The sequence below is a fragment of the Sapajus apella genome, unplaced genomic scaffold, assembly GCF_009761245.1.
Source record: "Sapajus apella isolate SASKATOON/1434 unplaced genomic scaffold, GSC_monkey_1.0 scaffold29, whole genome shotgun sequence".
Classification (NCBI taxonomy): domain Eukaryota; kingdom Metazoa; phylum Chordata; class Mammalia; order Primates; family Cebidae; genus Sapajus; species Sapajus apella.
The window spans coordinates 3,527,825-3,554,887 of NW_022436969.1; the positions used below are offsets into that span (position 1 = coordinate 3,527,825).

At 39.1% G+C, this 27,063-nt stretch overlaps 1 protein-coding gene across 2 annotated transcripts in view; it reads left to right on the plus strand.

Moving 5' to 3' along the window:
* CDH2 (cadherin 2) overlaps positions 1–27,063 on the plus strand; it is a 236,110-nt gene that overhangs the window by 56,469 nt on the left and 152,578 nt on the right. The window contains exon 1 of one of the 2 annotated variants that reach the window (XM_032293132.1): positions 22,643–24,549. The exons of the other annotated variant lie outside the window; for it this stretch is intronic. Coding sequence (XP_032149023.1) covers positions 24,480–24,549 — 70 coding nt within the window. The 5' untranslated portion in view covers positions 22,643–24,479. Of the gene's footprint in view, positions 1–22,642; positions 24,550–27,063 lie in introns of those variants that run through there. 2 annotated transcript variants of the gene reach the window in all.

The window sequence follows — 27,063 nt, forward strand, 5'->3', positions numbered from 1 at the left end:
ATTGGGCCTAGCTTTGTGGAAGAAGTTAGGGAATCTAATGTATGAGAGTTGGTGCAGAATATAGAGAAGAGTGAAGAAAGCTGAGGCCTGAATTGTGGGACCCAAATGTAGAGGTTAGGGGAGACAGGACCACATAAGCTAAAGATAAAGAAAATTCCAAGTATTAAGGAATGACCAAAGGGTTAGAATACTGCAGGGAGGCCAAGAAAAATGAGACATAATGAAAAGGTTGCATTCAGTGAGTGGGTAATCTTTGAGGCCCTTTGAGAATATTTTAAGTAGAGTGGTTATGATGACACTGTGTGTTCCTTTAAGAAAACAATCACATGTTTTCTCATGTCATTTGTAATGATCTGTTGGACGATGTGGACAATTTAGTTTATTTAGGCGTTTTCTATTTACCCTAAATCCCTGGGTAACCAGAAGGCTAAGGATTTCTTGTGGTCATTTTTAGTTGATTGAAAGTTGGTTACTGGGTAAAACATATGCTAAGCACTGGATACTTAAATGAAACGGCACAGAATAACATTAGTGTTTCACTGTGGTTTCCATGGATTTCTGTATTTATCCTTGACTTGGAAGGAACCTATGAAATATAAGGTATCACAGTTCCTGTGAGTAGAGTTAGAGTCCCTAAGTAAAATCGCACACCTGTGGCCAAAGGGGCTTTCTCTCGAGTATGGCCAACATGCTTGCCTAAGAGTTTAAGATCATTTTCAAAGGAAATAAAAGCAACAAACAGCTTAACAGTATGGGTGATACCTGTGTCTAAGGGGGACCCATGTGTGCTGTGTCTGAGTATTTCTTCAATGCTTTTCTTTCGTTCTTAGCTTTACAATTTAGAATAGGATATATGGGGTAGATGAAGTTCCATAGGTTTTCTGTCTGACTTGGACATAAATCGTGCTTCCTTTATGTATCTGTGTGTTTTATGTTACTGCTCATCTATTGTCTTTATTGTAGGTGTGACTTACTTTCTAAATACAGCCTGTTCAGCCATGTACCATTACATGAAATGCAAATTTTGGTCATATATAGACATATATTTGTCTTATATCTATGACTATGTAATAGCAAAGATTTTAGAGAAAACTAAGTGATGTATATATTTTTTATATCAAAATATTTATCCTGTCTTCTATTACTGAATACTCTGATTTCTTTGGTCAAGTTCTCAACTGATCATATCTAGTTGAATGACTTGAGGAGAGGAAGTTTAGGAAATATCATGGACCTATCAGCATGATGACATGATATGCCATCTGAAAATGGGGCCTTTATGCATATATACAAAATACATATGTGACACACATTGATGACGCATATGCGTGTGCCTGTGTATATAGTTTCAATCATGATGTGTGTATGTGGGTATGACAGAATTTAGTCAGAGTACATAGGGATAATTTAAAAATAGTATTTTTTTTTTGAGTTCACGTGTTCTTTATTATTATTATACTTTAAGTTCTGGGGTACATGAGCAGAACTGCAGGTTTGTTATATAGGTATACACATGCCATGGTGTTTTACTGCATCCATCACCCCGTCATCTACATTAGGTGTTTCTCCTAATGCTATCCCTCCCCTAGCCCCTACCCACCAGCAGGCCTTGGTATGTGATGTTCCCCTCCCTGTGTCCATGTGTTATTGTTCAACACCCACTTATGAGTGAGAACATGTGGTGTTTGGTTTTCTGTTCTTGTGTCAGTTTGCTGAAAATGGTGGTTTCCAGCTTCATCCATGTCCCTGCAAAGTACCCTTTTATATGGCTGCATGGTATTCCATGGTATGTATGTGCCACATTTTCTTTATCCAGACTCTCAGTTTTTGTTCACTTGGTTCATTATGAATTAGGTAAAATACAATTTTGGCTGTGGGAAACAGGAAGTAGAAAAAACAGTAACTTAAGAAAGATTTATTTCACTCACATGTAACCCTTTGGATGCTGGCATTTCAGGAAATATATTATGGCTTTGTTCCATGAAGTCATCCAGGGATCCAGTCTCCTTCATTGTCATTTTTGTCCTCCTAGAGTATTGCTCCTCATGTCCCCAGTCAGAGATGGCCAGTAGTCAAGTTCACTGCCCAAGCAGCAGGCAGGCAGAGAACGCCCTCTTCTTTTTAAAGGGATGACCTGGAAAGTACACATATCACTTCCTGTGTGTCCCATTGGTCAGAGGTTTCTTAAAAGATGCAGCGTATAGGAGACGAGAAATGCACTTTTTATTGCGAGTGGCAATATGCCCAGCTAAAACATCTATTACTATGGAAGAAGACAAGAATGAACATTGGGTTACAGTTTCAGTCCTAGGGCACAATAGAGTCAATGTATATAAATGGCACACATATATTTTCTATATTTGCATTATTATTGATCAGTTGTAGAATGTCCACTCAATATTGCTCAATGTTAAGGAATTATTGAATGCTTTATAAACTATGCATAAAACATGTTCTAAATTCGTAAAACCTGATCTCAGATTCTAGAATTTTAATCTTTAAGGATCTGATTGTGTATAGATAACACTTAGTTACTGATGGAGATCTGTTTGTTTCCTAGCAGGTTGGGGTAGTCTGTGTCTGATTGCTTCTTGGACATTATTCTATTCATGCATTCATTTTGACTCTTTATTAAGTCCCTCATATGATGGTTCTATGCCAGGCTGTGCATGGGATGTATATGAATGAAACATAGGCCCTAGCATTAAGGCATTTACAGTTATGTGTACATGACTATCTATGAAAAGCAGGTCTGACAGCAGTGACTGTACCTGGTCCAAGTCACAGGAAAAGTTTCTCAAAGGATTCTTCTGTCTCGTTCATACAGAGTCTGCTTTGCACATATTCCCTGAACATAACCCACTTTGGACTTGTTGGCCACTGTGGGGAGTATTTTTTGAAGATTCAAGTTCTTTATGTTCCCTGGGTTGTTTTTTTTTGGTTTTGAACTTTCTGACGGATTATATAGCTAACTTTTCTGTGGTATATAGGATATGTCAGGGAGCAAGGAAAATAACTTTATTTATGTCTATTTAATTAGAGATTTTTCAGGATTTGGAAAGTTATTTTTTAAATATAAAGTATACTTTTAGATAGTAACTATATATATTGTTTCATTTCATAAGCAATTCAGAGTTCATATTTTCCCATTTAATTAGACTGTAATTTTAGGATTTTTTTGTAATGAACAATCTTAATAAAAGGCTGGTTTTAATACAAAATTAGTGGAATATATTAATAACTATTAAGATATATGGTCTAAGTCTTAGGTGCACTATTTGGTTTTTATTCTTAAAATCCAAAATAGTAAATTTTGCTATCATTCCCGTACTGCTCATAACCTAAAGTCAGTGCGTACGCGCACACACACACACACACAAAACGAAGTTTAAAAGCAGACTACTAATTAAACTTGAAATGCATTATAAAACAACAAACAACAAAGAACACTTGGCTCACCTAGTTTTATGTTGCTTTGTGTCGTTCTTTTTAATGAGAACGGAGAAATTTTTTTCTCTTCTATTTTATTTTATTTTATTGTTATTTATTTTTTATTGTAATTTGGGTTCTGGGGTACATGTGCAGATCATGCAGGATTGTTTCATAGGTACATACATGGCAAGGTGGTTTGCTGCCTTCATCCCCTCATCACCTATATCTGGTATTTCTCCCCTCATTATCCCTCCCCACCCTCTCTACACCCACTGTCCCTCCGCTAACCCCCTCATGCTAACTGCAGTATGTGATGCTCCCCTCCTTGTGTCCATGTGTTCTAATTGTTCAGCACCCACCTATGAGTGATAACATATGGTGCTTGGTTTTCTGTTCTTGTGTCAGTTTGCTGAGAATGATGGTTTCCAGATTTATCCATGTCCCTATGAAGGACAGGAACTCATCGATTTTTATGGCTGCATAGTATTCCATGGTGTATATGTGCCACATTTTCTTTATCCAGTCTATTGATGATGGACATTTGGGTTGGTTCCAGGTCTTTGCTATTGTATACAGTGCTGCAGTGAACATACGTGTTCATGTGTCTTTATGATAGAATGATTTATAATTCTTTGGGTATATACCCAGTAATGGAATTGCTGTGTCAAATGGTATTTCTATTTCTAGGTCCTTGAGGAATCGCCACACTGTCTTCCACAATGGTTGAACTAATTTATACTCCCACCAACAGTGTAAAAGTGTTCCTGTTTCTGTTGTCCCTCTCCAGCATCTGTTGTCTCTAGATTTTTTAATGATTGCCAGTCTAACTGGTGTAAGATGGTAATCTCAGTGTAGTTTTGATTTGCATTTCTCTAGTGACCAGTGATGATGAGCATTTTTTCATATGTTTGTTGGCCTCATATATGTCTTGTTTGTAAAGTGTCTGTTCATATCCTTTGCCCACTTTTGAATGGGTTTGTTTGTTTCTTTCTTCTAAATCTGTTTTTATTCTTTGTAGATTCTGGATATTAGCCGTTTGTCAGATGGGTAGATTGCAAAAATTTTTTCCCATTCTGTTGGTTGCCGGGTCACTCTAATGATTGTTTCCTTTACAGAAGCTCTGGAGTTTAATTAGATCCCATTTGTCTATTTTGGCTGTTGTTGCCATTGTTTTTGGTGTTTTGGCCATGGAGTCCTTGCCTGTGCCAGTGTCCTGAATGGTATTGCCTAGGTATTCTTCTGGGATTTTTATGGTGTTAGGTCTTGTGTTTTGACCTTTAATCCATCTGGAGTTAATTTTGGTGTAAGGTCTCAGGAAGGGGTCCAGTTTCTGCTTTCTGCACATGGCTAGCCAGTTTTCCCAACACTATTTATTAAACAGGAATCCTTTCACCATTGCTTATTTTTGTCAGGTTTGTCAAAGATCAGATGATTGTAGATGTGTGGTGTTGCTTCTGAGGCCTCTGTTCTGTTCCATTGGTCTGTGTCTCTGTTTTGGTACCAGTACCATGCTGCTTTGATTACTGTGGCCTTGTAGTATAGTTTGATGTCAGGCTGTGTGATGCCTCTGGCTTTGTTCTTTTTGCTTAGGATGGTGTTGGCTATGTAGGCTCTCTTTTGGTTCCATATGAAGTTTGAAGTGCTTTTTTCCAATTCTGTGAAGCAGGTCATTGGTAGCTTGATGGCGATAGCGTTGAATCTATAAATTACTTTGGGAAGTATGGCCATTTTTATGATTTTGATTCTTCCCAACCATGAGCATGGGATGTTTTTCCATCTATTTGTGTCCTCAGTTATTTCATTGAGCAGTGGTTTGTAGATCTCCTTGAAGAGGTCCTTTCATCCTTTGTTAGTTGTATTCCTAAGTATTTTATTCTCTTTGTAGCAATTGTGAATGGGAATTCACTTTTGATTTGGCTCTCTGTTTGTCTGTTATTGGTGTATAGAAATGCCTGTGATTTCTGCACATTGATTTTATATCCTGAGACTTTACTGAAGTTGCTTATCAGTTTCAGGAGATTTTGAGCTGAGACGATGGGATCTTCTGAATATACAATCATGTCATCTGCCAATAGAGACAATTTGACTTCCTCTCTTCCTGTTTGAATGTGCTTTATTTCTTTCTCTTGCCTGATTGCCCTGGCTAGAACTTCCAATACTATATTGAATAGGAGTGGTGAGAGAGGGCATCCTTGTCTTGTGCCAGATTTCAAAGGGAATGCTTCCAGTTTTTGCCCTTTCAGTATGATATTGGCTGTGGGTTTGTCATAAATAGCTTTTATTATTTTGTGATACGTACCATCCATGCCTAGTTTATTGAAGGTTTTTAGCATAAAGCGCTGTTGAAATTTGTCAGAGGTCTTTTCTGCATCTATTGAGATAATCATGTAGTTTTTGTCTTTGGTTCTGTTTATGTGATGGATTACATTTTTAGACTTGTGTAAGTTGAACCAGCCTTGCATCCCCAGGATGAAGCCTACTTTATCATGGTGGATAAGCTTTTTGATGCACTGTTGCAATTGGTTTGCCAGTATTCTATTGAAGATTTTTGTGTCGATGTTCATCATGGATATTGGCCTGAAGTTTTCTTTTTTAGTTGCGTCTCTGCCTGGTTTTGGTATTAGGATGATGTTGGTCTCATAAAATGAGTTGGGGAGGATTCCCTCTTTTTGTATTATTCTGAATCGTTTCAGAAAGAATGATACCAGCTCCTCTTTGTAAGTCTGGTAGAATTCAGCTGTAAACCCGTCTGGACCTGGGCCTTTTTTAGTTGGTAAGCTATTAATTGCTGCCCCAACATCAGCCCTTGTTATTAGTCTATTCAGGGATTCAACTTCTTCCTGGTTTAGTCGTGGGAGAGTGCAAGTGTCCAGGAATTTAACCATTTCTTCCAGATTTACTGGTTTGTGTGCATGCAGTTGTTTGTAGCAATCTCTGATGGTAGTTTGTATTTCTGTGGAATCGGTGGTGATGTCCCCCTTATCATTTTAATCGCATCTATTTGATTCTTCTCTCTTCTTTATTAGTCTGGCTAGTGGTCTATCTATTTTGTTGATCTTTTCAAAAAACCAGCTCCTGGATTTGTTGATTTTTTTTGAAGGGTTTTTTGTGTCTCTCTGTCTTACAGTTCTGCTCTGATCTTAGTTATTTTTTGTCTTTTGCTAGCTTTTGAGATTTTTTGATCTTGCTCCTCTAACTCTTTCAATTTTGATGATAGGGTGTTGATTTTAGACCTTTCCTTGCTCCTCATGTGGGCATTTATTGCTATGAATTTCCCTCTAGACACTGCTCTGAATGTGTCCCAGAGATTCTGGTATGTTGTGTCTTCGTTCTCATTGGTTTTGAAGAACATCTTTATTTCTGCCTTTATTTCATTATTTATCCAGTCTACATTTAGGAGCCACTTGTTCATTTTACATCAAGTTGTGCGGTTTTGAGTTAGATTCTTAATTCTGAGTTCTAATTTGATTGCCCTGTGGTCTGAGAGATGGTTTGTTATGATTTCCATTTGTCTGTATTTGTTGAGGAGTGATTTACTTCCAATTATGTGGTCAATTTTAGAGTAAGTGCGATGCAGTGCTAAGAAGAATGTATATTCTGTGGATTTGGGGTTAAGAGTTCTGTAAATGTCTATTAAGTTTGCTCGGTCCAAATCTGCATTTAAGTCCTGGATTTCCTTGTTGATTTTATGTCTCATTGATCATATGTCTCGTTAATTTATCTAATATTGACAGTGGAGTGTTAAAGTCTCCCACTATGACTGTGTGGGAGCCTAAGTCCCTTTGTAGGTCATTAAGGACTTGCCTTATGTATCTAGGTGCTCCTGTATTGGGTGTGTATATATTTAGGATCATTAGCTCTTCTTGTTTCATTGATACCTTTATCATCATGTAATGCCCTTGTCTCTTTTGATCTTTGTTGGTTTAAAGTCCGTTTTATCAGAGACTAGGATTGCCACTCCTGCGTTTTTTTTTGCTCTCCATTTGCTTGGTAAATCTTCCATCCTTTTATTTTGAGTCTGTGTTTGTCTTTTCACATGAGATGGGTCTCCTGAATACAGCATGCAGATGGTTCTTGGCTTTTTATCCAATTTGCCAGCCTGTGTCTTTTGATTGGGACATTTAGTCCATTTACATTTAATGTTAATATTGTTATGTGTGAATTTGATCCTGCCATTTTATTACTAGTTGGTTGTTTTGCCCTTTGGTTGGCATAATTTCTTTGTTGCATCATTGGTCTTTACCATCTGGTTCTTTTTTTGCAGTGGCTGGTACTGGTTTTTCCTTTCTGTGTTTAGTGCTTCCTTCAGGAGCTCTTGCAGGGCAGGTCTGGTAGTGACAAAATCCCTCAGCAATGCTTGTTCACAAAGGATTTCATTTCTCCTTCACTTAGGATGCTTAGCTTGGCTGGATATGAAATTCTAGTTTGAAAGTTCTTTTCTTTAAGGATTGAATATTGGCCCCCACTCTCTTCTGGCTTGTAGGGTTTCTGCCAAGAGATCCACTGTGAGTTTGATGTGTTTTCCTTTGTGGGTGACCCGATCTTTCTTCCTAGCTGTACTTAGTATTTTTTCCTTCATTTCAACCCTGGTGAACCTTATGATAATGTGCCTTGGGGTTGCTCTTCTAGAGGAGTATCGTTGTGGTGTTCTCTGTATTCCCTGTATTTGAATGTTGGCCTGCCTTGCTAGGTTGGGGAACTTCTCCTGGATAATATCCTGAAGAGTGTTTTCCAGCTTGGATTCATTCTTCCAGTCATCTTCTGGTACACCGATCAGGCATAGATTAGGCCTTTTCACGTAATCCCATATTTCTTGAAGCCTTTGTTCATTTCTTTTCACTCTTTGTTCTCTTTTCTTGCCTTCTTGTTTTATTTCACTGATTTGATCTTCAATCTCTGATATCCTTTCTTCTGCTTGATGTATTCTGCTATTGAAACTTGTGTATGCTTTATGAAGTTCTTGTGCTGTGTTTTTTCAGCTCCATCAAGTCGTTTATGTTCTTCTCTGAGCTGGTTATTCTAGTTTGCATTTCATCTAACCTTTTTTCAAGGTTTTTAGCTTCTTTGCATTGATACAGAACATGTTCCTTTAACTCTTTAACTAGAGAAGTTTGTTGTTACCCACCTTCTGAAGCCTGCTTCTGTCAATTCGTCACATTTGTTCTCCGTCCTGCTTTATTCCCTTGCTGGCGAGGAGTTGTGAACTCATGGTAGGGGAGAAATGTTCTGGTTTTTGATGGTTTCATTCTTGCGCTGGTTTCTCCCCATCTCTTGGATTAATATAGTTTTGATCTCAGGTAGCTGCTTGGGGAGGCAGCCTTTCGTTTGTCTGCCTGCAGAGGCGCTGCTGGGCTGCCACAGATTCAGTGGAGCTGCTGTGTCTTTTATTTATTCAGGAAAATCAGGCCTGTTTCTTTAATGGCGGCTTCTCTTCTGCTCACGGAGCTGAAGAGTTCCTACTCGCTCTTTAACTGACTTTCTGGGTTCCTAACTCTGGAGTGAGAGTTTTTTGGCCTGCTGTTCTTTGTGCAGCAGTTGGGAGACGTGTCCTGCCGTTTGGGCTTTTTCCCAGTGTTCCATGCCCCTTCTTACTGGGGGACGGGTAGCTCTGTCCCACTGGCTTTTTGGCTTTCTCGGGGTCAGCCAGTGCTTCCGCCTAGATCTGTGCTGACAGCCCCAGGGCTGAAGTTGCTGTTTTGCCCTCTTCAGGCATCTCACTAAGGCTTTTCAGCCTGGCAAAGATCTCCTGTTCTGTGGGTGGGAGAGGGCTTGGGTAGAGTGCTGTATCCAGACCCAAGTCCTAGAGGGGGAGATCCCCCGGTCCTCTGGTTGATTGCATGCTCCTCCTGAGTGGGTAGACAGTAGGTATAAACCAAACAAGGCAAGTTGAGGCAGTGCCCCACCTTGCCGCAACTTGCCCTATTTGGTTTATACCCACGGTCGGACCAGACCCACAAAATGAACCTGGTACCTCGTTTGGAATGGTGGAGACCACTTGGCTTCTGTGTCTCGCTGGAAGCTGCTTTCCGGAGCTGCCTCTTATTCGGCCATCTTGGGATCCCAGGAATTTGTTCTTTTTAACAGTATACTTTTAAAATAGGTTGATTATTTTCTTTGATTAACTAATTACATTAGAATACTGAGGATCAATATTGATGTGACTGAAAGCCGTACATTATGGAAGATGGAGCACTTTGGCTGTAAATATGAAGCAGTGCATTTGTGGCAAAATCAGCATTTGTTCTTAATTCCTTTTTTCCTATTGCATTTCTGTCCTTTCATTTCTTACTCTTCTTTCCATCTCAAACTACTCTCTGATCTTTAACATAAATGTCCATGACTATTAATTATCATAGGGACAACTTTTGAAGGATTCAGTTTTATTGTATAGGTAATATTACGTCATTGGGGATATTTAAAAAAAAACTCGGGGAGGATCCAAGATGGCCATTTAGGAACAGCTCGGGCTTGCAGCTCCCAGTGAAAGCACAGAGGGTGAGTGGACGCTGCATTTCTATTGCCCACAGACTAGGCAATTCCCAGACGGGGGAGCTCCACAGGTCACCAGTGCAGCTGTTTCGGCCAGTGCAGCTGTGCCGGCCGGCGCCACTGCTTTGCCCCGCGCGGCTGCTTTGTCAGTGCCCCGGAGCAGCGGCTCTCCGTACAAAATACACCGGTCCAGGTGCCCTTTTGGCTGGCGATTGGAACCATGGGAAGTCGTCCATTCGTCTGTTTAAAAAGGGGACTGAGCAGGGAACCAGGACAGTAGATTCCAGGGCCAAAAAAAAAAAAGGGGCCACAAACCTCAGTGCCGCTGTTTAAGCCAGTGCAGTGAGTGGCCGCAGGGGAAAACAGACAGACCCCAGCGCCTCTTCAACAGGCGACTGGAACACCAACTTAAAAAAGGCTCTGAGGCAGGGAGCCAGGCGATCAGGCTCGGCTGGTCCCACCCCCACAAAAGAACAGCAATCAGAAACTCTGGATTGAGAGTTTCACAGCAAGCGCAGCTGAACCCGGGACGGTCCAGCTCTGTGGGGGAGGGGCGTCCGCCATTAGCAAGGCAACCTGCCACGCCGGAGGTAGTCGGCCAATGCTGAGGCAGCCTGCCATTGCCAAGGCAATCCGCCACAGCAGAGAGACTCCGCCTCAACAGAGGCAGGCCACCATTGCCAAAGCAGTTCTAACTACAGCCATATAAACAGGACTGCAGGGAAGTTCACTCGACAGCTGGGCGGAGCCCACAGCAGCTCAGCAAAGCCTCTACAGGCCGACAGTGACTAGGCTGCCTCCTTGCTGGGCAGGGCAGCTCTGAAGGAAAAAAAAAGGCGGCAGCATAACGGAAACTCATAAATAAAGCCCTAAATCCCCGGGACAGAGCACCTGGGAACAAAAAGCAGTTTATGAGTTCTGCTGCAGCAGACCTAAACGTACCTGCCCAGCAGCTCTGAATGAACAACAGAGCTCACAGCTCACCATTTGAGCTCCTATAAAGAAGAGACCATCTACTCAAGCAGCTCCCTGACCCCTATATATCCAAAGAGACACCTCATAAAGGAGAGATCAGATTGACACTAGGCGGGTATCCTTCTGGGACAAAGATAGCAGAAGAAGAAAACTGGTAACCACCCTTACTGTTCAGCAGCTGCTGCAGGTGAACCCCAGGCAAGCAGGGCCTGGCGTGAACCTCAGCAGACCTACAGCAGAGGGGCCAGACTGTCAGAAGGAAAACCAAGAAACAGAAATATAACCTCATCATCAACAAATAGAACGTCAATCTGAAAGATTTGAGACCCAATCTGAAAGCCAGCAACTACAAAGTCGACAGGTGGATAAATCCTTAAAGATGGGAAGAAGCCAGCGCAAAAAGGATGAAAACACCCGAAACCAGAACACCTCTCCTCCTACAAGGGATCACAACTCCTCACCAACAAGGGAACAAGGTTGGAGGGAGAACGAGTGTGATGAAATGACAGAATCAGACTTCAGAAGGTGGGTAGTAAGAAACTTCTGTGAACTTAAAGAACATGTTCTAACCACATGCAAAGAAACTAAGAACCTTGAACAAAGATTTGACGAAATGCTAATGAGAATGGACAAAATAGAAAGGAATATAAGTGAATTGATGGAGCCGAAAAACGCAACACGAGAACTTCGCGAAGCATGCACAAGTATCAACAGCCGAATTGACCAAGCAGAAGAAAGGATATCAGAGGTCGAAGATCAACTCAATGAAATAAAACGGGAAGGCAAGACTGGAGAAAAAGGGGTAAAAAGGAATGAACAAAATCCCCAAGAAATGTGGGACTATGTGAAAAGACCTAATCTACGTTTGATAGGCGTACCCGAATGAGACGAAGAGAATGAATCCAAGCTGGAAAATACTCTTCAGGATATTATCCAGGAAAACTTCCCCAACCTAGCAAGGCAGGCAAACATTCAAGTCCAGGAAATACAGAGAACACCACAAAGATATTCGTCAAGAAAAGCAACCCCAAGGCACATAATCGTCAGATTCACCAGGGTTGAAGTGAAGGAGAAAATACTAAGGGCAGCCAGAGAGAAAGGCCGGGTTACCCACAAAGGGAAGCCCATCAGACTCACAGCAGATCTCTCAGCAGAAACCCTACAAGCCAGAAGAGAGTAGGGGCCAATATTCAACATCCTTAAAGAAAAGAACTTTCAACCCAGAATCTTGTATCCAGCCAAACTAAGCTTCATAAGTGAAGGAAAAATAAAATCCTTTGGGAACATGAAAGTACTCAGAGATTTTGTCACCACCAGGCCAGCTCTACAAGAGCTCCTGAAAGAGGCTCTACACATATAAAGGAACAACAAGTACCAGCTCAACTAAAGGGCAAAACACCCAGCTAGCACCAAAATTGCAGTATCAAATTCGCACATAGCAATATTAATCCTAAATTTAAATGGACTAAATGCCCCAATCAAAAGACACAGACTGGCAAATTGGATAAAAAACCAAAACCCATCGGTGTGCTGTATCCAGGAAACCCATCTCACATGCAAGGATACACAAAGGCTCAAAATAAAGGAATGGAGGAAGATTTACCAAGCAAATGGAGAGCAAAAAAAAGCAGGAGTTGCAATTCTCATCTCTGATAAATTAGACTTTAAAGCAACAAAGATCATAAGAGAGAAAGAGGGATATTACATAATGGTAAAAGGATCAATGCAACAAGAAGAGCTAACGATCCTAAATATATACGTACCCAATACAGGAGCACCCAGATACATAAGGCAAGTTCTTAATGACTTACAAAGAGACTTAGACTCCCACACAATAATAGTGGGAGACTTTAACACCCCATTGTCATTATTAGACAGGTCAACCAGACAGAAAATTAACAAGGATATCCAGGACTTGAACTCAGACCTGGACCAAGCAAACCTAACAGACATTTACAGAACTCTCCACCCCAAATCCACAGAATATACATTATTCTCAGCACCACATCACACCTACTCTAAAATTGACCACATAATTGGGAGTAAATCACTCCTCAGCAAATGCAAAAGAATGGAAATCGTAACAAACAGTCTCTCAGACCACAGTGCAATCAAGTTAGAACTCAGAATTCAAAAACTAACTCAGAACCGCACAGCTTCATGGAAACTGAACAACTTGCTCTTGAATGTTGACTGGATAAACAATGAAATGAAGGCAGAAATAAAGATGTTCTTCGAAACCAACGAGAATGAAGACACAACATACCAGAATCTCTGGGACACATTTAAAGCAGTCTCTAGAGGAAAATATATAGCAATAAGTGCCCACATGAGAAGCAAGGAGAGATCAAAAATTGACACCCTATCGTCAAAACTGAAAGAGTTAGAGGAGCAAGATCAAAAAAAACTCAAAGTCTAGCAGAAGACAAGAAATAGCTAAGATCAGAGCAGAACTGAAGGAGATAGAGAGACAAAAAACCCTTCAAAACATCAATAAATCCAGGAGCTGGTTTTTTGAAAAGATCAACAAAATAGACAGACCACTAGCCAGATTAATAAAAAAGAAAAGAGAGAATAACCAAATTGATGCAATAAAAAACGATAAAGGGGATATCACCACAGATTCCACAGAAATTCAAACCATCATCAGAGATAACAACTCTATGCACATAAACTAATAAACCTGGAAGAAATGGATAAATTCCTGGCCACTTGCCTCCTCCCAAGCCTAAACCAGGAAGAAGCTGAAATCCTGAACAGACCCATAGCAAGGTCGGAAGTTGAGGCAGCAATTAAGAGCTTACCACCCAAAAAAAGCCCAGGTGCAGACGGATTCATAGCCGAATTCTACCAGACATACAAAGAGGAGTATGGTACCATTCCTTCTGAAACTATTCCAAACAATACAAAAAGAGGGAATTCTTCCCAAATCATTTTATGAGACCAACATCATCCTGATTCCAAAACCTAGCAGAGACTCAAGAAAAGAAAACTTCAGGCCAATGTCCATGATGAACATAGATGCAAAAATCTTCAATAAAATACTGACAAGCCGATTGCAACAGCACATCAAAAAGCTTATCCACCACGACCAAGTAGGCTTCATCCTGGGGATGCAAGGCTGTTTCAGCATACGCAAGTCTATAAAAGTAATTCACCACATAAACAGAACGAAAGTCAAAAACCACATGATTATCTCAATTGATGCAGAGAAGGCCTTTGACAAAATTCAACAGCCCTTTATGCTAAAAACCCTCAATAAGCTAGGTATCGATGGAACGTATTTCAAAATAATAAAAGCTATTTATGACAAACCCACAGCCAATATCATACTGAATGGGCAAAAACTGGAAGCATTCCCCTTGAAATGTGGCACCAGACAAGGATGCCCTCTCTCACCACTGCTATTCAATATAGTATTAGAAGTTCTAGCCAGAGCAATCAGGCAAGAAAAAGAAATAAAGGGCATTCAAATAGGAAAGGAGGAAGTCAAATTGTCTCTATTTGCAGACAACATGATTGTATATTGAGAAGACCCCATCGTCTCAGCCCCAAAACTCCTGAAACTGATAAGCAAGTTCAACAAAGTCTCAGGATACAAAATCAATGTGCAGAAATCACATGCATTCCTATACACCAATAACAGACTTAAAGAGAGCCAAATCAAGAACAAACTTCCATTCACAATTGCCACAAAGAGAATAAAATACCTAGAAATACAACTAACAAGGAACATAAAGGACCTCTTCAAGGAGAACTACAAGCCACTGCTCAACGAAATAAGAGAGGACACAAACAGTTGGAGAAACATTCCATGTTCATGGTTAGGAAGAATCAATATCGTGAAAATGGCCATACTGCCCAAGGTAATTTACAGATTCAATGCTATCCCCATCAAGCTACCAATGACCTTCTTCGCAGAACTGGAAAAAACCACCTTAAACTTCATATGGAACCAAAAGACAGCCTGCATAGCCAAGTCAATTCTAAGCAAAAAGAAGAAAGCTGGAGGCATCACACTCCCGGACTTCAAACTATACTACAAGGCCACAATAATCACAACAGCATGGTACTGGTACCAAAACAGAGATACAGACCAATGGAACAGAACAGAGGTCTCGGAGGCAACACAACATATCCACAACCATCTGATCTTTGACAAACCAGACAAAAACAAGCAATGGGGAAAGAATTCCCTGTTCAATAAATGTTGTTGGGAAAGCTGGCTAGCCATGTGCAGAAAGCAGAAACTGGACCCCTTCCTGACACCTTACACTAAAATTAACTCCAGATGGATTAAAGACTTAAACATAAGACCTAACACCATAAAAACCCTAGAAGAAAATCTAGGCAAAACCATTCAGGACATAGGTGTAGGCAAGGACTTCATGACCAAAACACCAAAAGCATTGACAACAAAAGCCAAAATAGACGCATGGGACCTAATCAAACTCCACAGCTTCTGCACAGCAAAAGAAACAGTCATTAGAGTGAATCGGCAACCAACAGAATGGGAAAAAATTTTTTGCAGTTTACCCATCTGACAAAGGGCTGCTATCCAGAATGTACAAAGAACTAAAACAGATTTACAAGAAAAAAACTAACAAGCCCATTCAAAAGTGGGCAAAGGATATGAACAGACACGTTACAAAAGAAGACATACATGAGGCCAACAAACATATGAAAAAATGCTCATCATCACTGGTCATCAGAGAAATGCAAATCAACTCTACATTGAAATACCATCTCACGCCAGTTAGAATGGTGATCATTAAAAAATCTGGAGACAACAGATGCTGGAGAGGATGTGGAGAAATAGGAACACTTTCGCACTGTTGGTGGGAGTGTAAATTAGTTCAACCATTGTGGAAGACAGTGTGGCGATTCCTCAAGGACCTAGAAATAGAAATTCCATTTGACCCAACAATCCCATTACTGGGTATATATCCAAAGGATTACAAATCGTTCTACTATAAGGACACATGCACACGAATGTTCATTGCAGCACTGTTTACAATAGCAAAGACCTGGAGCCAACCCAAATGTCCATCGACGATAGACTGGATAGGGAAAATGTGGCACATATACACCATGGAATATTATGCCGCCATCAAAAACGATGAGTTTGGGTCCTTTGTAGGGACATGGATGAACTTGGAAACCATCATTCTCAGCAAAGTGACAGAAGAGCAGAAGATCAAACACCGCATGTTCTCACTCATAGGCGGATGTTGAACAATGAGAACACATGGACACAGGGAGGGGAGCACTACACACTGGGGTCAGTTGGGGGGAATAGGGGAGAGATAGCAAGGGGAGAGATGCCAGATGTAGGTGATGGGGAGGAAGGCAGCAAATCACACTGCCACGTGTGTACCTATGCAACATTTTTGCATGTTCTTCACATGTACCCCAAAACCTAAAATGCAATAAAATAAATAAATGGGGGGGGAAACTCAGTAGAGCAAAAGGAAAAGGAAAGTGTATGTATTGCCCTAAACTTGACGGGAGGGTAGATAATATTTAAATAAGGACACACAACATCCTATTCTTTGTTTTTATTTTTAATAAATTAAGTCAGATGGAGCCCTTACGTTCTGATGCATGAAAATTCTTAATATTTTTCCCAGTGTTGTGCATGCCATTTAGATGACAGGTGGCCTAACATACTAGAAAGAGTAATAGTCTAGGAGTCAGGCAACTTGGGTTGGGGGTGTGGCTCAGCTACTAATTTCGTTATAACCTTACCTGGTGTGGGACCCCTGGGTGCCATTTTCTCATCTGTAAAATGCAGGCTTTGCACTACGTGGTTACTGAAATTACTCTTAGATCTGTGATTATCATTTTACTCGTCACTTTCATCTTAAAACCAATACAAAATAAAAGAAAAAGTGAGCGTTTTTTAAAATCCACCTTCCACAAAGCAAGATTTGTGCACACATCTGTATAATTCATCTTCCTTTGAGGCTATAAACTTTTCTTGATAGTTTCAACTCTTCATGAATCTGTTTCGTGACCTAGTGATGTTAGGCTCTCATCCCTGGTTTATAACATGTAACCTCTTTCTACTATATTCTAGGAGGACTTAAAATGTCTGAACTAGCTCACAAGTGAAGCGCTTGGTGTGGGTAGCCCTAACTCTATGTTATTCCATAGTGTGAGCCAAGTGGCCAGTGTGGAAGGGATATCTGTGTCCTGGTGGTTGTGAACATTTATCCAAGTCATATATTTTTTCTCTAGCCATATTCCCCTTGAATTACATGTCTGGCCATATGGATTTAGTTTACTTAATTTGAGATTGGTATATCCAGTCTCAGTCAATCTTATTTAGAACAGTTTGTGTTTTTTTTTTTTAATTGCATTTTAGGTTTTGGGGTACATGTGAAGAACATGCAAGATTGTTGCATAGGTACACACGTGGCAGTGTGATTTGCTGCCTTCCTCCCCCTCACCTATATCTGGCATTTCTCAGTTTGTGTTTTTTATAAGCAGGTGAGTGGATTCCTTTTTGTGTGCCATTGAGTCCCCTTTTTGTGGCAGCAATCAATTTTAATTTAAAGATAATATTAAATATCAGCATAAAAATGAGTAAGATAAGCAAACCACTTCTCAAACTTCAAAAATTAGAAGATTTATCTGAAATACATTGTAATTTGTGAAGAAAGAGGAATACAAAAGTCAGATTGCGGGCACATTTGTAGGAGATGAGGCTGCTTCATGAACCCTACCCCGCCTACAAAATTTGAGTAATCTAGTTTGTTAAAAGATGAAATACTGATTCTTCTCCCTTCATTTCTGAGACAAGTATTTATTACATAAAACAAGCAGCTATTCCTTTAGAGAATGCCAGTGTTAATTCTTTCAGGTGGCAAGGGTATCTTGGTTGGTTCAGTTCTCTAAGTCAGGAGTTCATACTTTGAGGCACTCAGACTTTGAGCATTTATTATATTACACTGATTTTGTGCTCAAGATCAAAGACAAACAGGGAAATGACAATCATTAACTGATTTTATATAAAAACCTCGAATGTCAATGACCTTTGGTATCATCTGGCTTAGTCTGGCCTTTTGGGAGTTGTTTCTAAAATAGGCACATCCATGGTCATTCACTCTCCACTGAAAATCTTAACAGTGATAACTGACTTCCTATTGAAATAATGATTTCCTGAAGAAACTTTGCCTTGTTCTAAGCTAAAATTCATGTGGCTTGACTCAACATAGTTTATAAAAGGATATTCAAAATAATACATAGAGTCTGATGAGAAAATGTGCTAAAGTACTTAGTAAAATGTAAAACACAATTCAAAAAATCACATTATTATTTTCATTATTATTAAAGTGTCTTACCTCGTGGTCTCTCCCTAACAAGTTATATGCTAGGCCATATGGATTAAAAAGTAAAATTTCAAAAAAATACACCTACCGAAGACATTAAGCCAGGGATTTTCAACCTTGGCACTGTTGGCATTTTGAACCAGATAGTTCTTTGACGTATAGGGCTGTTCTGTGGACTATAGGTTGTTTAGCTGCATTCCTGACCTCTATGCATTAGAATCCACAGTTGTCACAACCAAAGTATGTCCAAGGATTGCCACATTTTACCAGAAGCCAGAATTACCCATGGTTGAGAACGACTGCATTAAACAGATGACAATTACCGCTATTTAACATCAAAAATATTTGAATGAATGCTTTCCTAAAAAGGATAATGTGGCAAACTTTGGCTGACCTGATAAAAATGCATTATAAAAACTTCATGAGATTTACTGAATTTGCTTGTTTTCTTTTGATACATGTTGAAAAATCCAAAACAGTACGAGGTGAAGTAGAGTTCAGATATCCCACTTGTTCTGTCACTTAAAAAGTGTTGTAAAATTCACATAGACGTGTTTGTATAAATGGAAGTAGTCATTTTAATATCAGTTCCCTGACTTTGGAATAATCTTGGCAAACTGGAAAGGTGGCCCACAATAAATTGGTTGTGGTGATTCCAGTGTGGTTCTGATGAGGGCTGCAGGCATCTTCCTATCTGTACTCAGGATTGTGTAGCTGGGGGCCCTGTACCAGGAATTTCCATGAGAAAGATGCCAAGAACCAGTGGATGCTTTGTCACCAGCCAGGAGACAGCTACCCTGGGCCAAGTTTGAAAGTCCTTCGGGTTGACTGGTTTCACATCTGCCAACTCACTGGTGAATGTTGCAGTGGTCAGCCCCAGGATAGCACAGTGATTCACATTGGGGACATTCCTGCATCTTCCAGTTTGGAGGGTCTGAAGAACAGGGGAGTAACTAAAACAGTATGACTCATGATGCCCCCGGCTTCCCGCATGGCATTTTTGTGGAAGTGATTGCTATGGGCAATCCCCTGTGGGTAGAAGAATCTTTGTCAGGAATCTCTTTCATAAAAAGCTTCAGCCTCAACACCTAACCCCAGGAGCTAGCACTCTGAGTAACCCTGGGTCTTTCCAGGATATCACTTTGTTTACCAGGCTTTAAGGAAAGGTTGCAGACTCCTGGCACTCCAGGGTTCTCAGTCCAGTGAATTTCTGTAGGCAAGAAACATTCTCCTCCCGCTTGGAGATCATTGAAGCATGACTTAGGAACCCTGTTACACTTAGCTGGACTGGGCAAGAAAATGATTGAGAACAACAAGGAGCCTAACAATTTTTGACAAACAGAATTTAAACTTAAATGCTATTAGTTGTAAGACATTTTTTTCTTTTCAATTTTTTTTTCCATTGTGTAGGCAGCCTACAATTTAGATGGAGACGAATACATTGATTTTTTTTTTTTTTAAGAAGATGGACAGGTTGAGTCAAAGGTTGCCATGTGCCTAAGGTCATGGCATATTAATAACAGATTCTGGGCATGAGAATTTAGAAGCCCTATAACTAAAATCTCTCATGACTTAGTAACTTAAGTATTTTACTGACACCAGGTTCAGACATCATCAACTTTGAACTACAGCTTGATATGTGAGTCATTATTAAAAACCATCTTTGACAGCTCCATGGCAAAGGAATTTAAAGGAGAAGAACATAATTCAAATGAAGCTAAAGTCCATTTTATTACTCATCAATTATCAGGCCAATTTAGGAAAAAATTCAAATATAAGTTTAATCCAAATACAAAATATTTGATCAATTTTTTTTCTATTGGATATATGTTTCTGTACTGTTTATATGAGAACCAATGGAAAAAAATACAGTGTAGTGTGTACATAAAGGCTTGGAATCAGTTGAAAGTACTCTAAGATCTAGTTCTCTTGCCCCATCTAACATCTTTAATTTTAATTTTATTTTTTCTTTGACAAATAATGGTTGTATATATTCATGGGATACATAGTGATACCTATATACATATAATGTATATTGATCAGATCAAAATAATTACTATATTCATTATCTCAAACATTTGTCATTTATTTTGTTGGGAATGTTCAGCATCCTCCTCCTAGCTATTTGAAACTGGAATATTGTTAAAGTTGTCCTACAGTGCTATGGAACACTAGAATTTATTCCTCATATCTAGCTGTAATTTTGTATCCTTTAACAAATCTCTCTCTATCCCTCCCTCCCCAGCGTCTAGTATCCTCTCCCACCTAACATCTTACTTGTTGGAGGATGTCACTACTATATACTATGAAATCTGATTTCTTTCCAAATGACTGCTCTTGTTTTAGATAGTCTTTTTCCTTTTTCTTTCTCCAGATACTGACATTTTTCCTTTGGAATTTTTAAAAGGAAATGCATATTTTCATTATGCCTCTTTGGAGTTTGTATAAATTACTCAGTCTTTTATAAATTACTCAGCCTTTTATGGAGTGTAACTTTATATACATTAAGAATCATCTTTTAAAGCTTGAAGGAATTTATAGCAGTATTGAATATTCCCTATCTTTTTTTCCAGGGCTAATTCTGTTATTTTTTTAAACTATGTGTATTTTATACAGTATTCCAAGGAAGAGGATTCTGTACAAATGCCCACAGTAGTAGAAATGTTTTGGTCCCAACAGCTATGAAGTTAGCTAAATCCAAATCATTCTTATTTCAGTTATGCTAAATCTACCTCACCTTCCCTTCTCAGGCAGTGGAGAATATTTGTGCTGCATCTTTGCTAAAACATATTTATTTTTTTCATCATCTTTTATTTTTTACATTTTCCTGGCTCATCTCAGGTATATTGACACTTCTGCATTCCAGGCAATTAACTATGTAGGTATTTAAATGTTCTGTTCAATATGGTAGCCAGTAGCCATACATAACTATTGATCCTTTTTAATGTGGTTGCTCTGGATTTTAAAGACCAAATATCAAAAAAAAAAAAAAATCCCAACATAAAATGTGTCCTTTAAAAATATTGATTATATATTGAAGTGATAATATTTTGGATATATTGGGTTAAATAAAATATGCTATTAAAATCCATTCACCGGTTTCTTTTTACTCTGGCCGCTGGAAACTTTCAGAGTATACATGCAGCTCACTTCATCCTTCCACTGGCCTAGTTCCTATATAGTTGCTTTGCCCAGATTCAGGGTTTTATTCAAGGTCTGATGAATATCAGTTGTACTGAAAGGACATTTACTGTCATCATAGTCCACAAATATTTCCCAGTGCATTTACCTACTCCCCTGGCATTGCTAAATATTATCAAAGTTGATTTATTTTTTTCTTATTGTTTTCGGTCCACAGATTTGGCCTCTTTGATTTCTTTTTCTGTGTTGTCTCTGCGCTGTTGACTTTTCTTTAGTAAGAGAATTAAGATACACTCTTGCAAAGTCATGTGCCTTGTTTGCTTGCCAGCCTGTGGAAATAAGGGGCCTTAGAGTGTGGCTTTGATGTACACTTGTAAGCAGGGATCCTCGGGAAGTTGTTGTTGTTTCTCTGTCGTTTCTTCTAAAATAAGGTTGGAATGACCAATTAGAAGGTATTTATAAGAGCCTGTATGCTTTACTTCATGGTAGTGAAGGTTATTAGCTTATTAAAGAGATGATCATGAACACTATAATGTAGTTTTTTTAAAAAAAGTTTTTTTTTTTTTTTTTCAAAAAACCATGCCTGTTAACTTCTTTTAAGCTTGTTTTAAGTTTTAAGTGAAATTTTACATACACTTCACAGCCTTTTGCTGACTCCATCACCTCGGTGCCTCCTTCAGAGGAACTTGAGTTAACCTCTTGACTGGCCATTTGGTATCATCTCTGCTGAGAGCCTCACAGAATCTTTTTCTGCTCATTCAGATCACGGTGTGGAATTCTGTGGGCAAGACATCACTAACCCATTTTAGGACAGTGCAAAGCAGAAAGTCAGAGGCTTTATTTTGGTTCAGTGAATTTGTCTGTGACTGTGAAGCTAAAATATGAAACAAACCAGCTCTGGAGACACAGAGTCTTGCATGTATAGTGGGGTGATTAGATAAGTGGTCTGCTGGTGACATGGATGTGATTCATGCTCTATCCACTGATGACTAAACTTTCCAAATACTTTCAGTGTACTGATAGTACATTTCTTGGATGCTAAATATATCACAGTGTTAACGGCTAATTGTCTGTTGGGCTCATTGTTACCCTTAAATGCTAAGGTCAGACTGTCCTTCTAGTTGTATAGATAGAAGAATATGTGTGGCAGAGGCCAGGGAAGAAAATCTATAAAAAATGAGGGTGTTCTTGTAAACCTTTGTTAGTTTAAAATTTTGAAAGTAATCATCTCAACTGCAGTTAAAACGGTTTACATTTTTTTCTTGTTATTTACTCTTACTCAGTTCAGAACAGAATCATAGAACTTTACATCTGGGAAAAAAAAAACTTGAAAGATCATGTGTTTCAAGCTCTTAATCTTCCCCTGTTCCATATTCGTATACTGAGTTTAAACAGGCAAATGATATTTTCAGTTTCTATGCTAATTGATAGCATGGGTTAACCCAAAGTTTGGGATTTTGACATTTAGGCTTAGTGTCCTTTCTCCCAGGGTTGGACTTTTCACTCAAAAAGTTTCAGGTTGATCAGGGCATCTGGGAACTCATTGTTTTTCATTTCAGAGAGCCAACACCTGCCTCTCTGATTCTCAGTTCATTTATAAAATGCTAGGTCTTGGATAGATAATTTCTAAGATTATCTTTTTGCTCCCACAAATTATAGCACAGAGTTCTTGCCTGTTTTTTTTTTTTTTTTTCCTTTGATGTGGACAGTATTCTTACCTCAGATACATATGTTTTAAGTCTTTTAAACAGCCGCTTCTATTTCAAGGTTATGCTAACTAACATTTAAAATCCAGTTGAAATGTCACTACTTGAGGGCTTGGGGTTGGGGTCACAGGTGCATGTGCCACACGCATACACCAAGATATCTCTGTCTAGGTCAGCAAGCGGGCTCCAGGAGGGTGGAGGAGGCAGAGGCTAAGCTGCTAAGGCTTTGAGGTTTGATAATAGAAGTCCTGCTCTGTTGTTTTCTTCCCTGGCAGCATTTGATTTGCCTCTTTCTAATGCTTGTAAGTTGGCCAGGGGTGCCACTGCAGGTTGGGCTTGGGACTTGATAGGAGAGCTGATAAGAACTCTCTTCTTGCAACACTAAGTGAGAAGGCCCACCTTCCGTGACTCTACACAGACCGATGGCTAGATGGGCATGTTCTTTCTTTTTCAGCCCCTTTCCTTTCTCATGCCTCATTTGGCTTGATTCACTCTGAGTCCTGTTTGGTCTGGAAGTGGACTCCAGAGAGAGTGTGGCTTGGAGAAGAGATCCCACAATTTAGAGAATAGTGGTTTGGGTTCTATAGCCATCTTTGTCCTGTGCAGCTGGATACCTTTGGCCACATCTTACCACCTCTCTTTGACCTCCACTGCAGGCTATATAGACATAGGCGTCTTTTTCATTTGAATTCTTGTTGCAGTAAATAACATACACTTTAGCAATGACGGTGTGCATTGATTTCACGATCATTAATTTCTCTCTTTTAATGGCAAAAAGAAATCCTCAGTCTACTTTTAGTTTCCCAAGAGCATGTATATTCATGATCCCGCTTCTCATGATTCCTACTATTGCTTAGGTGGATCAGCCCAGTAGCTTACAAAACAGATTCATTATTTGAGGCATGGGGGACAAAAGCAAAGGCTTTTGCAATGAGAATTGACCGTTGCTGTGAGCATTTGGCTGCCGTCAACTGACTTCTTTTCTTGGTTCTGTCTGCATTGTTCCCTTTTTTTCTAAGTTTGATTCGGACTAACTTCCTGGCTGAAGTGGCTGCAGCAATCTCTCACTCCTGGCCTTAACTCAGCATCTCACAAAGGGCTCAGGTTTATTCTCAAGAAATAATTTATGCAGTAAAAGCATGTGGCTGACAGAGGGTCCCGTGTAGGGAAACACTGTTTTGTTATGCTAGTCTTTGGCTTCAACTAAAGCAAAGCAGAATTAACCATGGGACAATGCTAAACAGCAGAGATAACAGCAGAGGTCCCTGTGTGTAATTAGTACAGCCTGAGTGTATTCTCATCTCATGGGTTTATATGGGCAACACCAAGTTCTTAATTCAGAAAGGGACTAAACTCCTAAGTGTGTTGGGTTATTGCCTCTAATCTCAGGAAAGGACACCATATGGCCTTGTATTTGTATGCTGTTGCCACGACAATTCCTTCTGTTAGAAGTGATTTTCTCCAAAAGTATGGTATGTACATTTTTGGGCAGTCATTCAAGAAAAGAAGAGAATAGCTTTTGTAAACCAGCATTTTTGAAAATACTATTTGGCATATGAAAGAGGAATCAATAACACTTTATAAAGGCAGACACTATGTGCTTTTTGTTGTAATAAGAATCCATAATTTCGTACACAGTAAGAAAAGCTTTCTTCTTGATCTTCAAATTACCTGGATTTGGAATTTTTAAAAATGAGTTTCGTATTCTTAAGTATTAGAGAAAGGTGTCAAGAGATTTTTGACTCCAGTTATTTGTGAATTCACCTTGAAGCTAAGACTTGGTTTTGTCTTGAATGATATTGAAATTTACAATAATAAATAGTTCTTCAGTTCTTGAGAATAACAGTTCAAAGTTTATTTGTGTGTTTTTTTTTCCTATTCAGCTCCTCATATTGCCTTGTTTCTGTGTATTACTGTAATAATATAAAGTGATGTGGCCAAAGAATTCAGCTGTAAGTTTTCATTATATTCAACGAATCTTCCTCTTTAAATCTCTCATGAACTGTGTAAGGAGGGGGAAAACGTTACTGTTTACTCACAACAGTTAGGGACATAGGAATTCCTCAACTTGAAATTGGATGGCATTCCATGTTTTGCCACTTCTTTGCAAATTAGTAAAACATTTTCTGACATAACGGTACTAAACATTTGTTATAAACAGAAAAAGGTTACTTGTGGTCACAGGCCAGTCTACCAAAATATATTTATTTTGCAGTGTAGATAATCTTGTTCCTATGGAAAATATTCTTAATTTAATTGACCATTTTAAGCATGAATATTCTCTCTTCTTATTTGCTCCAGTAATAGGAGTTTGTAGACACAGTATTTAGGTCATTAGCATCCTAATTATTCTCCCATGGCATGGTGGCCATGGTTCAAATGCTCGCTTAATAAGATTAATCATTCTGCTTTTAGTACTGGAGAAGGCGCTGTTGTGTTGTCAAAGTATTTAATGTTCAACAGGAACACAGCCTGTTAAGGTATGACTAAACTTGAGTTTTATGATTCTGCCTTTCATGGTTTGCCTAGTCGGGAATTCTGCAGACTAGGAGGCGAGAGAGGGTAAGTTTTTTATGTATTTAGACACCCTTGCTTCCACGTAAGGTTAGGAAAATTTGGGGAAAGTTGTTTCTGTCTTTTTTTTTTTTTTTTTTTTTTTAGTACATCTAATGTTTTGCAAAGCAGAGTGCACATCATTAGAAAATGGCCAGTTAAAACCTGTAAACCTCTTTCTAATGCAAAATGGTATCACAGAATGAACTTGAATTTGTAATTTTGTAACTGAAATTTGCATATATTGTATTGAGCATGAGCAAATGCATTTTGGAGACTTAGAATAAACTTGATTTTATGAAATTCCTCATTGGTTGGGTGCTGCTACAGGGACACAAATGTGTTCTTTGAGCAGCTGCTTGATTAAAAGCTGAGCCCCAGTCTGTCAGGGTGAGTTAGACTTGGCCAGGACCCAAGTGTATGTGATTGCATTTCATCTGTTTGCTATCTCAACAAATGGATCTATTGCCTTGAGTATTTGTAGTTTGTCCTTCAGCAATGACTAGACATACCAATGACTATAGATTCCAATGACCAGAAAGAGTTAATGATGCTTTTCTGTAGAATATTTCTCATAGTAGCTTAAACATTTATAGATCCAATAAGCAACTGAGAGTTTTCCACACTTTTTCAGATCTTTGGAAGTTGTCTCCAAAGCCTGATCCAAAGAAAATGAGGCCATTTATCTTTCTAGGGGTTTCCATGCCCTCTCAACACCTATCTGTTCACGGGATAAGTAAGAGTAGTTTTTACTTCTTGAAACCTGCAGGCTATCAAATAGTGAGGGAAAAAAATGGGAAGGTTACTGTTTCCTCTGTCTACCAGGTTTTATTGTGGAAACTGGTAGCCAGATAATTGGGTTTAATTTGTAACAGAGGAGAAGATTTGTATTGTAAACAAGAAAGTTCTTTGAAGATAAATCTTCTCAGTAGCTGTTGGAAGGATACTGGAGGAAGCTTTGAATGTTTTTTAATGGCCTACAATGGGAGGGTGTTTTTCTTTTTTCCTTTTTTTTTCCTGCTAGACTACAAAGTGTTAATGGGGCTAGAAGGTGATAGTTAGTAGACTTCACCTGCTTCTTTTTTATTTTTACTTTTTGCAAGATGGTTAATTAAAATGCATAAAAACCTTTCACTTTTTTGTCCCCAAAGGAAAACATATTTTTTTGACATCTGCCTTTTTTGACCTGCTGCACTCTTCCCTGTTATGCTCTGTGTTTTATTGACTGCTTCTTTATACAGTTGAGAAGAGCTGTAACATGCTTATTTGTAACTCTTAAATATTAGGAGAATATGTCCTACTTGTAAATGTAAGGTGTGTACCAGTATTTATCAGTATTGTGGTATACGTATTATACTCCTATTAAGTCATTTATTGGGTTCTCATAGTTTCTACATTGGTCTTTTTATTATTTAGTTTTGCATCATTTTAAG